Raw genomic sequence first — 15,027 nt, 5'->3', positions numbered from 1 at the left:
GGGCTCAGGCCATCAGGACGCTCAATGACAAATGACACGACGTAACAACCCATCATCTTCTACACGTACACACTCACTTTAAATAAACACTCACCGTTAACACCCACCCTACTCACTTTAACACACTTTATATTTATTAACAAAGAGATTTGCACTACAATTCATGCCTGATCCCATTGCTGCATTGTACCTCACTGTTACTCTTTATTTTACTCTGTATTGTATTATATTGATTGACTGAACACTTTTTGCTTACGTACTTTTGACTTTTCTATTTTATACTTTTTATCTAGCACACTCAGGAGCTCATACAGAAAAAAGAATTTCATGGAAAAGTATTCTGTATTTTACTATGACAACTAATAAAGAAACTTGAAACTTGAACATGATTGATTGAAAACTTTATTAACAGATTGCAGAATGGCTACAATACGGTACAGCTAAATACACACAACAACTGCTAAGAGGATGAAGACCAGAAAAAGACTTTCGTCTTGTTTACATAAGGGTCCTCCGTTTTCAATTAATCAAAAAAACGACGGTTTTCGCTCTCCTTTCTGCTGCCGAGCAGCCGGTGAGTAGTGTAGTGTAGTACTGTAGACAGAAGTAGTGGTTGTGGTGGTCGTCCCAACAGTACTGTACCTGCGTTACGTCTTTAAAGCCAGAAATGAGAAAATAATATTCCCACATAAACAGTCCATCATAGGTTAGAATCCACAGAGTAGCGACTAGTGACACAAGTTCAACTCTCCAATAATTAGCTCAAACAACCAGTTGAAAAACATCATCTTGTGTTTTAATGAATTTGCCAATTATAAACAGATGACGAACAACGTTTTCGATTCAGTCAGTTTAAAGCAGGCCTGAAAACCTATCTATTTCAAAAGGCCTTTGATTGCTAGCTTTTTCTTTTTTTCCTTGTCATTAAATGTTTTGTTGTGCGGTTGTCTTTCATTTTCTGTTTATACTATGTTTTTAAGTATGTTCCATTTTTATTCTGTATTTTATTTTATTATTAAAGTAATTATTTAAATTTGTTTAACTATGTTTTAACCCTGTAGCACTTTGGGATCCTAGTGAACGAAAAGTGCAATACAAATACAATTTATTATTATTATTATTATCATCATCATCTCTTTCTCCTCTTCATGTACGCCTGCTTGTCCAACAGCTTCTCTTCCTCCTCCTCCTCCTCCTCTTCCTCCTCCTCCTCATCATCCTCATCTCCCGCGCCCCTCTGCCGTTCCTTGTCCTCCTCCCGCCACTCCCTCGCCACCATCCTCTGAAACACGTCGTACTCCTCCTCCGTCGCCATGGCGATGTCCGCCAGGTAGGCCTGCCGGTCGGCGCCGAGCACCAGGCTGAGCGCGGGGTTGAGGATGAGCGTCTGGCCCTTCTTGTCCGGCGTCTGGTACAGCCCCCGGCGGTCCAGGAAACAGTGTCTGCAGCGCACCTCGTCCAGGCTGAAGCGGAACAGCTTGGACTTCACCATCTCCGCCTGCTTGATGCCCATGCGGAAGTAAACGTACTGCGAAGAGAGAGACGCGTTCCCGTGTTAGAAACAACCATTTCCACACAGCTGGTGCCCTTATCAAGAGCAATTTATTATATATATTTACACTGAACTAAAATGTAAGCTCCCTGAAAAGGTACTATTTCACTGTTGTTTACAATGAAAAGGTACTATTTCACTGTTGTTTACAATGAAAAGGTACTATTTCACTGTTGTTTACAATGAAACGGTACTATTTCACTGTTGTTTACAATGAAAAGATACTATTTCACTGTTGTTTACATTAAAAAGGTACTATTTCACTGTTTTTTTACAATGAAAAGGTACTATTTCACTGTTGTTTACATTGAAAAGGTACTATTTCACTGTTGTTTACAATGAAAATGTACCATTTCACTGTTGTTTACAATGAAAAGGTACTATTTCACTGTTGTTTACAATGAAAAGGTACTATTTCACTGTTGTTTACAATGAAAAGGTACTATTTCACTGTTGTTTACAATGAAACGGTACTATTTCACTGTTGTTTACAATGAAAAGATACTATTTCACTGTTGTTTACATTAAAAAGGTACTATTTCACTGTTTTTTTACAATGAAAAGGTACTATTTCACTGTTTACATTGAAAAGGTACTATTTCACTGTTGTTTACAATGAAAATGTACCATTTCACTGTTGTTTACAATGAAAAGGTACTATTTCACTGTTGTTTACAATGAAAAGGTACTATTTCACTGTTGTTTACAATGAAAAGGTACTATTCCACTGTTGTTTACATTAAAAAGGTACTATTTCACTGTTGTTTACAATGAAAAGGTACTATTTCACTGTTGTTTACATTGAAAAGGTACTATTTCACTGTTGTTTACAATGAAAATGTACTATTTCACTGTTGTTTACATTAAAAAGGTACTATTTCACTGTTGTTTACATTAAAAAGGTACTATTTCACTGTTGTTTACATTAAAAAGGTACTATTTCACTGTTGTTTACAATGAAAAGGTACTATTTCACTGTTGTTTACATTGAAAAGGTACTATTTCACTGTTGTTTACAATGAAAGGGTACTATTTCACTGTTGTTTACATTAAAAAGGTACTATTTCACTGTTGTTTACATTAAAAAGGTACTATTTCACTGTTTTTTTACAATGAAAAGGTACTATTTCACTGTTGTTTACATTGAAAAGGTACTATTTCACTGTTGTTTACAATGAAAATGTACCATTTCACTGTTGTTTACAATGAAAAGGTACTATTTCACTGTTGTTTACAATGAAAAGGTACTATTTCACTGTTGTTTACAATGAAAAGGTACTATTTCACTGTTGTTTACAATGAAACGGTACTATTTCACTGTTGTTTACAATGAAAAGATACTATTTCACTGTTGTTTACATTAAAAAGGTACTATTTCACTGTTTTTTTACAATGAAAAGGTACTATTTCACTGTTGTTTACATTGAAAAGGTACTATTTCACTGTTGTTTACAATGAAAATGTACCATTTCACTGTTGTTTACAATGAAAAGGTACTATTTCACTGTTGTTTACAATGAAAGGGTACTATTTCACTGTTGTTTACAATGAAAAGGTACTATTCCACTGTTGTTTACATTAAAAAGGTACTATTTCACTGTTGTTTACAATGAAAAGGTACTATTTCACTGTTGTTTACATTGAAAAGGTACTATTTCACTGTTGTTTACAATGAAAATGTACTATTTCACTGTTGTTTACATTAAAAAGGTACTATTTCACTGTTGTTTACATTAAAAAGGTACTATTTCACTGTTGTTTACATTAAAAAGGTACTATTTCACTGTTGTTTACAATGAAAAGGTACTATTTCACTGTTGTTTACATTGAAAAGGTACTATTTCACTGTTGTTTACAATGAAAAGGTACTATTTCACTGTTGTTTACATTAAAAAGGTACTATTTCACTGTTGTTTACATTAAAAAGGTACTATTTCACTGTTGTTTACAATGAAAAGGTACTATTTCACTGTTGTTTACATTGAAAAGGTACTATTTCACTGTTGTTTACAATGAAAAGGTACTATTTCACTGTTGTTTACATTAAAAAGGTACTATTTCACTGTTGTTTACATTAAAAAGGTACTATTTCACTGTTGTTTACAATGAAAAGGTACTATTTCACTGTTGTTTACAATTAACACATTGACCGCCATAAACGTCGTATGACGGGTTTGCTGGTCATGCGAATTCTGCCAAAGCACGGCATACGACGTTATTGAGATCATATTTCATTTTTTCGCCATAGTATTCATAATTCCACCACCCAGCCTCTGCTGAGACAGTGGGACTCTGCACAACAGTGCAACGCTTCAATACCGCCGCCTGGTGGATGATCGGGCGAGTTACAACCGGAAATGGATCTCTGGTGATCTCGGTGCATCTGGGAAATCCGCCCGGCAGTCACATATTGTTGCGGGACTCTAGACACACATCCGTGTATATGGATCGCTGCCATAACTCAATAATCTATATGATTTGGGCGTTTATTGCGCCATACAAACCGGAAATGGATCTAGTCGATCGACGTCAAATAAGTGGGATCTTTTTCCTCCAGTCTCATCGGTGAACGGTAAGAGGACAGTAACGTTATTTTCAAGGCGATTGTACATTTCTTTATTTACAAACCATCTGATCAATAAATCAACCCATACTACATAAAGCATTTACTGATGATCACGGAATTATAAACGACCCCCCCCCCCCCCGTTCATCCGCGCATGATGAGTCATAACGTTTAGGATCATGTACAGTTTAAATTTGTAATATAGCGTATCGGCAATAAACGGCAGTTGATAATCTATATATGTGTTTATGCCTATAACTCACGTTCTAGGAATTACTGCAAAAAACGATAAAAACACTTATATTCTAGACGGTATTTTTGGAAGAATCTATGAATGAAAAAGTATAACGTTCCCACATCCTGAATGACAGATAATCGATGTTGAATGGGCCATAGTAATGTCAATTCAGCAATACAATTTAAAAAGTTATAGCCCTGCAAAGAAGGTGAACATCTCCATAGGCTTAGACTGGTGGCAGTGATCATACATTGATGGATATAAGCGTGGCAGTTAATGTGTTAAAGGGCCAACAACTAGGGATGTCCGATATTATCGGCCTACCGATATTATCGGCCGATATCGGCATAAAAATGTGATATCGGAAAATATCGGTATCTGTTAAAAAAAAGATTTTTTTTTTTTTACATTTCTATAACCTTTATTTACCCAGGCAAGCAAGTAAGAACAAATTCTGATTTTATTTATTGTCAAAAGTATGCATAATGTTGTGTTAATTCCACAACAAGAGATATGTAATGTTAATTACCTGAAATTATTCCGTTTGTTGGGGGGGGGGGGGGGGGGGGAACCCTGCATATATCGGTATCGGTTGATATCGGTATCGGAAATTAAGAGTTGGACAATATCGGTATAGGTAAAAAAGCCAATATCGAGCATCCCTACCAACAACGTATATATACGTTATTGACTCGTTTTTGCTTTTATTCCATTTTAATATCCTACTCAATGTCACGGAGCTGTATGTTGGCTGGAAAATGCCTTTGGGATTCGGAAAAGTGCATTACCGGCCAGATCCTGGTAGTGGCGCTGTTTCGAGAATGGAGTAATGCTTGTTTCAGACCTGGTGTCACTAACCGTTTCAACCGATCGCCTGGAATACTTATTGCGACGCCGAATTCAGTATGCAGTAAAGGAACATAGCATCAGCCAATGGACATATCGATCTACCAGATGGCGATCAATAACTGGGAAATTCTTTTTGGAATCCAACCGGCCACAGGTAAGAGCGATTTGACGTCAATTTCAGTCTTATTGGGCCTTGTTATCATAGCCAACCCCCCGATCAGCGCATGTTGTTGAAATAACGAATGCCGTTATTGGTAATCAATAATCAGAAACGACTTCCCCCTTTCATGCATTCATGGTGGACCATGATACCGATCATATGCATTTAGATTTTCCCCTGTAGATTGTGTAGGGCCGAAATGCCAATCGATTTAACGTTATTAGCTTAGCGCCCTATAACTAGCTTTGCAGGAATTACCCCAGACCAATCCGATATAACGTTCATATTCACGACGCTATAAAATGGGAACGTATTGATGAAATTTTTTTTTCTTTATGGCATATTGAAGGGAAGGTTTATACTGTCAATTGACAATGACAATGGACACAAAGCAATAATATAAAATATAGATTTAGCTCTACAAACAACCTCACGCACAGTGAAACGTTGTTATGAGAAGCTGGCCTCAGAGTGAGATTAGACGGATCCCAATGGCCGGGAATGTGTTAAAAGGTACTAGCGCTATATAAATAAAATGTATTATTATAAAAAAAAATATATATATATAAATAAAATGTGATTACAAAAAAAATAAACAACAGCCCATCTTTCCCACGTGACCGCACCTGGAACTGGTACTCCAGCCGGTCCAGGTCCTCCTGCACCACGGCCGGGGCGTCCCTCAGGATGTCCGTGATCTGCTGGGTGGTGAACGCGCACTTCTCCCGGAGGAACTGGACCACGGCGCTGATCCTCTTCAGGGGGACGGTGAGGATGTGCGGGTGGTGGACCACCACTCTCTGGAGGCTGCCTGGTATCAAGGTTCAAGTTCAAGTTTGTTTATTATACGTCACAAACAAAATACAGAATATTGAATATATATATAGAATACCGTACTTTTCGCACTATAAGCCGCACCTGACTATAAGCCGCAGCAGCTAAATTGAATGATGTGTACATATATAAGCCGCACTGGACTATAAGCCGCAGGTGTTTTAATGTTTAATTACCATATGTAATTAGCATTGGGACACAATACTGTCGGACAAATAACAAGAATTAACTCATTTACAAGTTGTATTAAGTTTAGCAAATAAGGGAACAGATAAATAACATTTCAATGCAGTCAAAAAAGCAATATTTAGATGTTTACATTTTCGAGTTTGGTCACGTTGAGTCACATATAAGCCGCACCGTTATATAAGACGCAGGGTCGAAAAATGGGGAAAAAAGCCGCGGCTTATAGTCCGAAAAGTACGGTATATAAAGTAAAAAATTAAGTAAGTAAAAAAAGTTATTAAGAAGTAAGTAAAAGTACCATTGTTTTGTGTCACCACTGCTTTGCACACACTGCACCCATGCTGTGGTTGTTATGTTTATTTAATTTTTTTTTTACTTTTATTTATAGCATTTTCAGTTTTTTCTGGCCACGCAGGACCTCTTGGCCACGCAGCAGGACCGACAGAGGAGAGAGGGTGAAACGGGAGGAGAAGAGGGGAAGACATGCGGCATATGGCCACCGGGTCGGGGAATCGAACCCGGGGCGACTGCTTGGCGACTCAGCGTGCTATATGGTGCTACTGGAGCGCCCCGTGGTGGTTATGTTGTAGTCTAGAGCTACCTAAGCTACCTTATCACTGTTCTATTGCCATTTTGCACACATTACACCAACAATGTGGTTATTATAAATTAGTATTGTAAATGAGTGTATTGTAAATTAGAGCTATGATGACATTATTTTCAATAGTATTTCTATTGCGCCTTTTTTCTGATGTTTTATTGGCGTTTCATTTATTTAATTGATATCGCTGCTGCAACAAGGCCGAGGAGCGAAGACAGAAGCTTTATGCTGTACTGTATGAAAGATGTGACGAACTAAACACACCTGAAAAACAGGGTATTATAAGGAGTAGGAGCAAAGTCACAGGGGGCCGCATCTCGCAGCTATACCCCGAGAGTCAGAACAGGAGGTCTAAAATTAGTCTCTCAACATTTGCCAAAACAAGGTGTGAATAATAGGCTCGGTCACACCAGGATTAGGTCAAGCAAAGTTCCCTCATATGCTGTATACTAGAGAGAGTAGAGATGCATAGAGTGAGCTGCTACCGTGACATTAGAGGAACATTTTGAAAAGGCCACCTCCCTCATTTGAGATTCAGTGGGAGTTGGAACGATTCGTTAATCATTTTCTGCATTACTGCCACTTAGTGGAAAAATGTGAAGGGGGTCTGTAACCTCAGTATAGTCAGGGACTAAACACGTTTCGCAATTATGCCACAATAATGTAGAACGCCCTACCCTCCTTCAAAACTGTAAATGTCAAATGCGCAGTCCTCTTAGCCGCTCCCACGCTAGTTGAGCATCAGTGAATCATGCATGTCGCAGGTCAAAGTTGAACAATTTTGAACTCTGACCAAGCGAACAAAGTAAAATACATTGGCAACAAGGGTGGCTGGGTGGCGCAGCGAACATTGCGCTCGTCACCAACGCAAGAGACACCGGGTTCGAATCCGGCTGTCGGCGTTGCCTCCGGCTTGGGCCGGCCGTCATACTAACTCAATTGGCTCAGTTACCGGGTGGGAAGTCGATGGGTGGTAATCTGGTCGTTGTGAACAGCGACTCCTACAGGTCGGTTGGGGCGGCTGCACAGCAAAGTCAGGAAAATGGCGGGGGCAGTGTGAGCCTCCCACACGTTACTCCTCGCCAAATGAGAGTCCGCGCTGGCAGGTGAAAAGATGCGACTGGCTGCCTCCTCGTGTATCGGAGGGGACATGTGATGCAAGGCTTCCATCCTCCCTACAACCGGCCAGTGGGGGGCACATGCGAGCAACGATCAGGACAGGGGAGGGAGAATTGGCACGAGAGGTAAATTGGGATGGGGAGAAAAATCACAGAAAAAGGAGGAGGAAAAAGTAGATAAAAAAGAAATAAAAAATACACTGGCAACAGAATGTTAACTGGGTTCTTATGTTCTTCCATGACCATGAATTAAAGGCCAGGAAAATGTCAAATGCTTGTATGAACTGGACAAAATTCTATGGGTTGTTGGGCAATGTCTACCGAATTGGCATATGACAATATCCACATTGAAACATCGCCATGGACCAGGATATCGATGAGTTTGAATATGGCCATTCAATGGGGACATTGAATCCTTGTGTTGTGTTAATTACAGCTGTTGTGTTAACTACTGCTAAAATAAGGTAGCAGTCGCTATTAGACGAGGTATTTCTATTTCTTCATCTACATCATTTCATGGTGCCTGTAATTAACACAACAGAAGGATTCAATGTCCCAGACTCTCACTGGTGGCCATATTCAAACTCATTTACTCTCAATAACTGTCAAACTAAACTAGTAACCGGTATTCAATTAAAAACCGGGTCTCTATTAATGACCGGGTGCGCTGTTGAGCTAAGCAATTATAAGCCGGCCTCCTAATACAAGCCGGGTTTCATGTATATTAGAGGAATTACGGTATTTCCCTCAACGGATTTACCATAGGCAATATATTTTGTTATTGTTGTTATATGCTGGCCTGGCTGTGCAGTAAATACCATATAATGGTATGGTGTTAATGTTTACCAAGAGAGTAAGCCTACCTCAGAATTGTATAAAACGAAGTTATTATTATTATACCAGTATTGTGATTGCACTATTTTACTTTATTTGACCACCTGTTTACTACCGTATTTCATACAGTACTTGGTTTCAATAAATGAACCCAGTACATTTTACTGGGTTCAAACTGACACAAAATGTTGATTTATTCATTATGATCCGTTTGAAAATTTGAAATATAGGCCTCTCTCTTATACATGCCTCCTCCTAATACAAGCCTGGTATCCGCTACAGTTGAAACAAATACAAGCCGGGGTTACTATTAGAGGAATTACGGTATTATTATTTAAACAACAAATGTATAATTACGGTATACACACTATTTAATTGGAAGTGTGTGAGATTATGTGCAATATAAAGCAACACTGTTTTTAAGGCCATGTTGTAACAATTATTGACAAACCGTACGCGCTGCCAGGTCAGAAACTATTCTCGAAGACCGCAGTCCCAAAGTTGTACAACGACATTTAATCAAACTTTTCAGCAATGCTGGATGATGGAATATTTGGCCCCTACAACTGACTTGTGGTCCAGCTGTAACATGATGCATCTTGATGATGACCACACAGTATGTCAGCGAGAGTGGAACGCTTACAAACACCAGACAGTTCAAATGACCTGGTTAAGTTGTTTTGAGTCACAACCCTGTTGCATAATTTGTTTTTTGCACAGCAAAATCTTGAGTGAGATTGTGTTAATCGAACTCTTTGGATGTCAAATTGAAATCAGAGTTGTAGGCCTAACCTATAAAGCTATTATTGTTGTGTTGCTCCCTCCCCAAAAAAAAGAAAAAAAAAAGTTGTGATCGGGAACAACTTCATTATTTTTATTTAATGAATCTTTTATGGCTAGTGTTACATAAACAAGAAAGAATTTAGGCCTAATTGATTATTTGAAGTCGCTGAATTCCGGCCAAAAAAAATAATCAATAAGAGCACATGTATTGTATTGTATTGTATTTATAATTTTTATAAGGACGACTTCAAGCTGGAAATGGTAACAACAGATGAGGTACTCAATAAACTGAGCGCCCTCCAACCTAACAAGGCCACTGGCCATGACAACATCCCCTCCAAATTCCTCAGAGACTCAGCAGCCGCCATCACACCAATCATCACACACATAATAAACCTCTCCATAAAACAGGGACACGTCCCCAAGGACTTCAAAATTGCGAGGGTGACCCCTCTGCACAAAAAGGGCAGCAAATTAGACCCAGGCAACTACCGCCCTGTTTCTATTCTCACCTCCATCTCGAAAGTCATGGAAAAAATAGTCTACGAACAGGTCGAAAAGTACCTAGCGGAAAAAAATCTAATCTACGAATTCCAATCTGGCTTCAGAACATCCCACTCCACTGACACATGCCTTCTCTATTTGAATGACCACATCAAACAAGAGGTGGACGCAGGCAAATACTGCGGCATGGTCATGCTGGACCTACAAAAGGCCTTTGACACGGTCAATCACTCCATTCTGATTGACAAGCTAAAAGCAATTGGTTTTGATAGTCTATCAGTGAGCTGGATGCAATCCTACCTTGAGGGGAGGGAACAGATGGTGGAGGTAAACGGTACCCTATCCCCCCCCCTCACAGTGAGCTGTGGTGTTCCACAAGGAAGCATACTAGGACCGCTACTGTTCCTAATTTATGCAAATGACATGTCGTCAGCTTGTGACTGCAACTTGTTCCTGTTTGCGGACGACTCAGCCCTGCTGGTCTCTGACAAGAACAAGTTACAGGTTGAAAAAACCCTCAGCTCGGAACTAGGCAGAATCTGCATATGGCTCGCTGATAACAAACTATCATTACACATGGGCAAAACAGAGTCCATTCTCTTCGGTTCAAATAACAAACTCAGCAAGACCGACGGCTTCTCAGTTACAGTGGGTGACAATATTGTCACAAGGAAAGATGAAATTACCTACCTGGGGTCCATCCTAGAGGCTAATCTCTCCTGTGACAAAATGGCATCCAATGTAATAAAAAAAGTCAACCAACGAACTCGATTCTTGTACCGGATCTCCTCTCTGGTAAACAAGAACACCCTGAAGACTCTGGCAGGAGCACTCATTCAGGGGTACTACGACTATGCTTGCACCTCATGGTACCAAAGCACCTCAAAGGCGCTAAAAACAAAATTACAAACATCTCAAAACAAACTGGTCAGACTACTGCTTGACCTTACTCCTAGAACCCACCTCACCCCTGCCCACTTCGACAACCTAGGATGGCTTAGAGTAGACGACAGAGTACAACAACTTGCAATGGGCCTGGTCTACAAGATACACTACACGACCAAGGTACCCATGTACATGTCAAAATACTTCCCAAAGGTCAGTGAATACCACGATCACAACACCAGAGGGAGCTCCACAAATCATGTCAAACCCAGATTCGGCTCAAATAAGGGACTAAACACGTTTCGCAATTATGCCACATCAATGTGGAACGCCCTACCCAAAGCTGTAAAGGAATGTGGATCACTACCCACTTTCAAAACCTCTCTCAAGGGACACCTACGGGAGACTGCAATTCAACACTGGCCCCTGTAAATATCCTAACCCAATCATTCCAACCCCCTCCAATGTACAGTCATTTACCTAGTATGGTTTTGTCAATAGTTCAATGTACAATTGTGTTTGTTTGTACAGTGTCTCCTCCCCCCCCCCTCAATGTACAGTGTTACTTGTTTATACAGTGTGCCCCCCGCCCCCCCCCCCCCCCCCCCCAACCACCTCCAATGTAAATTACCCAGTATGGTTGTCAATATCCCAATGTACCCAACCCCCCCCACCCAACCTCCAATGTACAGTTTCTACGTCAAATGTATATACTCCCTTTTCTTGACTCCTTCTGTATCACAAACAGTACTGTATTTGCAAATCTGGTATGTCATAAATGTATAGATGTAGCAGTACTGACTATCTGTATGTCATGTATGTCATATATGTCTATATGAATTGAAAATGGGGGACCCTGATGGAAACAAGACAAACGTCTTTCTCAGGTCTGCATCCCCTTAACAATTGTATGTATTGAGCCGTACTGTATTGTACCCATTCTGCAATCTGTTAAATAAAGTTTTCATTCATTCATTCATTCATGTCTTTTAATCTACATTTATTTTGATTTAATTACTGGACTGTCATTATTGTTATTATTATTTCTGTCATTGTCCTGTGATTTATCATACATGTTTACTGTTACTGTATTGTTTGTCTAGTTTTATGTTAAAAAAGGGAAAATAAAAAACATTTGTTCAAAAAAATGTAAATAAATCACTATGTTGGGCTCTGTAGTCGATGGCCGTCAGCCAGTGTAACCCTAACCCTAGAGATCTCACAGGGGAGTCAGTCATTAGACGTCATAGATCATCATGTTCACGTGTAAACAAACCGTGACCTCACCTTCGACCAGCCCTAGTTTGCGCAGGTTTCCTACGCGCTGCTGAATCTGGGAGCCCTTCACGAGGTAGAGCTCTGGACATTTCTCCAGCACCTTCAGCACACTGGCGGGATTCAAGCCCAGGACGACGAGAGCCGTGAGCGTCGAGAGGGCACGCTCCCCGGCGGCACGCCCCCCTCTGGCCTGGGCTACAGTTTCATTAACGTGGTCCGCCTGAGTGTCTGTGAATCCCATGTCCAGTAACGACTGTAGCGACAGCTTGGCGAGCGGCTGCCTGGGAGACGGAGATGCGTCGCTGTTGTGTTGCGGAGCCCGTGCGGTGCTGGGCTGGCCGGAGGGGGAACAGAGGAGTCGGGAGGAGGTGGAGAGGGGTCGTCGTGGGACATGGCATCTCCAGAGAGCCGTCGTGTTCAACACAGGGGAAGCGGCATTCCTTAGGGCCCACCGAAGGACCTATCAAATAGATAAGCGTTGGACATAATAATGAATAATAATTCATTACATTTATATAGCGCTTTTCTAGACACTCAAAGTGCTCCCCTGTTCAAAACCGCTCTCAAAGAGCACCTACGGGAAGCTGCAATTCGAAACTGGCCCCTGTAAATGTCCAACCCCCCCCCCCCCCCCCCCCCATGTAGTTTCTTCCCCCTCAAATGTATACTCTCTTTTAGAAACTCTGTCTCTTAAACAGTACTGTATTTGTATATCATAAGTGTCTGGATGTAACAATACTGTTTATCTGTATGTCATGTATGTGAATGAATGAATGAATGAACTTTTATTAACAGATTGCAGAATGGGTACAATACAGTACGGCTCAATACACACAATTGTTAAGGGGATGCAGACCAGAGAAAGACGTTTGTCTTGTTTACATCAGGGTCCCCCATTTTCAATTCATGAAATAATTCATGTCATAAATGTCCGGATGAATTGAAAATGGGGGACCCTGATGTAAACAAGACGAAAGTCTTTCTCTGGTCTGCATCCCCTTAACAATTGTGTGTATTGAGCCGTACTGTACTGTACCCATTCTGCAATCTGTTGATAACATGTTCAATCAATCAAGCCAAACCATTTGCCTGCTAGCTGACGTTACAGCTAATGTCAACAACAAACGTCTCCACATTTTACAAGTAGCTAACGTTATTGAACAATTACATAAAATGCGACTACAAGCACAGACACAAATAGCTTCAAACTAACACAACATTCCTTAATAACATCCTTCATTCCTTATTAAATATTGTAACTAGAAGTTATTCACCTGATGACCAGCTAGCTGAGCGTTCATGACTGTCCGGCTTTCAAATAGTTCCCCGTCAACCGGAGCTACACACATGCGTTCCGGTCTGCAACAATAATTGGGGATTGACTGATTGATTGAAAACTTTATTTAACAGATTGCAGAATTGGTACAATACAGTACGCCTGAGTACGGCTCAATACACACAACTGTTAAGGGGATGCAGAAAGACTTTCGTCTTGTTTACATCAGGGTCCCCCATTTTCAATTAATCATAACATATATATGACATACATGACATACAGACAGTACTGCTACATTTATGACATACCAGATTTACAAATACAGTACTGTTTGTGATACAAAAAGAGTCTAAAAAAGAGAGTATATAAATTTGCTTGAACTGTTATAGAAAATTGCACAACATGATAGTATTATTAGCGGTTATGTGATCGCTTCAGTCTGTGTGTGTGTATCACAAGTAATGGCCGGATTGCAATGTAACTGGCCCCTGTAAATGTCCGAACCCTGCCTCCCAATGTACAGTTCCCTCCCCCTCGTATGTATATATTTTCTGTTAGGATCTGTTTAACAGTACTGTATATTTCCATATCTTGTATATGTCACAAATGTAACAGTACTGTATACCTGTATGTCATAAATGGCATGATATATATCTGTATATTGTGTATGTCATAAATGTCATTATGAATTAAAAATTAGGGACCCTGATGTAAACAAGACAAACGTCTTTCTCTGGTCTGCATCTCCTTAACAATTGTGTGTATTGAGCCGTACTGTATTGTACCCATTCTGCAATCTGTTAAATAAAGTTTTCAATCATTCAATCAATCAGTCTTTCTATGCTTTCGCCCCTCCTCTCATCACTGCAAAAGGACTGCATTTATAAAATAATATAAATAACAATTTATAAATACAACATAAAATTGGTACTGAACCATAACATTTATTTGACAAACCAAACAGATTTAATTGACAAAGCACATGCTACCCTTTAACTGTACCTCCACGTCCTACAATTAACATTAAAACCATTATAACGTGTTTGTTTATCCAGTTTTGATGTTTTTTGTTGTCGTTTTAAACTGGTATATTATGTCCGATTCACTCACAGAGAAAAGCAGAAGCTGAAACAGATCGTGAGCGACTGGTGTGATAGAAAACCTTTAATAACAGATTGCAGAATGGGTACAATACAGTACGGCTCAATACACACAATTGTTAAGGGGATGCAGGCCAGAGAAAGACTTTCGTCTTGTTTACATCAGGGTCCCCCATTTTCAATTCATCGTAATATTTATGACATATCCAATGTACAGTTTCTACGTCAAATGTATATACTCCCTTTTCTTGACTCCTTCTGTA

The 15,027-nt window shown here is 39.9% G+C and overlaps 1 protein-coding gene across 1 annotated transcript; it reads right to left on the bottom strand.

Moving 5' to 3' along the window:
* Nucleotides 1-400: 400 nt before the first annotated feature.
* On the bottom strand, nt 401-13,701 carry mterf4 (mitochondrial transcription termination factor 4). Its single transcript, XM_084333653.1, has 4 exons — nt 13,663-13,701; nt 12,398-12,848; nt 5,992-6,176; nt 401-1,528 (listed from the first exon to the last, which is right to left on the bottom strand). The coding sequence occupies exons 1-4, from the start codon at nt 13,687-13,689 to the stop codon at nt 1,130-1,132; spliced, it is 1,062 nt and encodes a 353-aa protein (XP_084189779.1). The 5' UTR covers nt 13,690-13,701; the 3' UTR covers nt 401-1,129.
* Between the last annotated feature and the right edge of the window lie 1,326 nt (nt 13,702-15,027).

Source organism: Notolepis coatsorum, assembly GCF_963971535.1.
Source record: "Notolepis coatsorum genome assembly, chromosome: 17".
In the NCBI taxonomy this organism is placed as follows: Eukaryota; Metazoa; Chordata; class Actinopteri; order Aulopiformes; family Paralepididae; genus Notolepis; species Notolepis coatsorum.
This window is presented reverse-complemented; position numbering and strand designations above follow the sequence as displayed.

Coding starts and splice junctions, on each gene's coding strand:
- mterf4 (XM_084333653.1), bottom strand. CDS start 13,689: ATGAACGCTCAGCTAGCTGGTCATCAG. Junction 6,177..12,397: donor CAAACTAGGGCTGGTCGAAG/GTGAGGTCACGG, acceptor CCTTGATACCAG/GCAGCCTCCAGAGAGTGGTG. Junction 1,529..5,991: donor GGCTGGAGTACCAGTTCCAG/GTGCGGTCACGT, acceptor CTCTCTTCGCAG/TACGTTTACTTCCGCATGGG.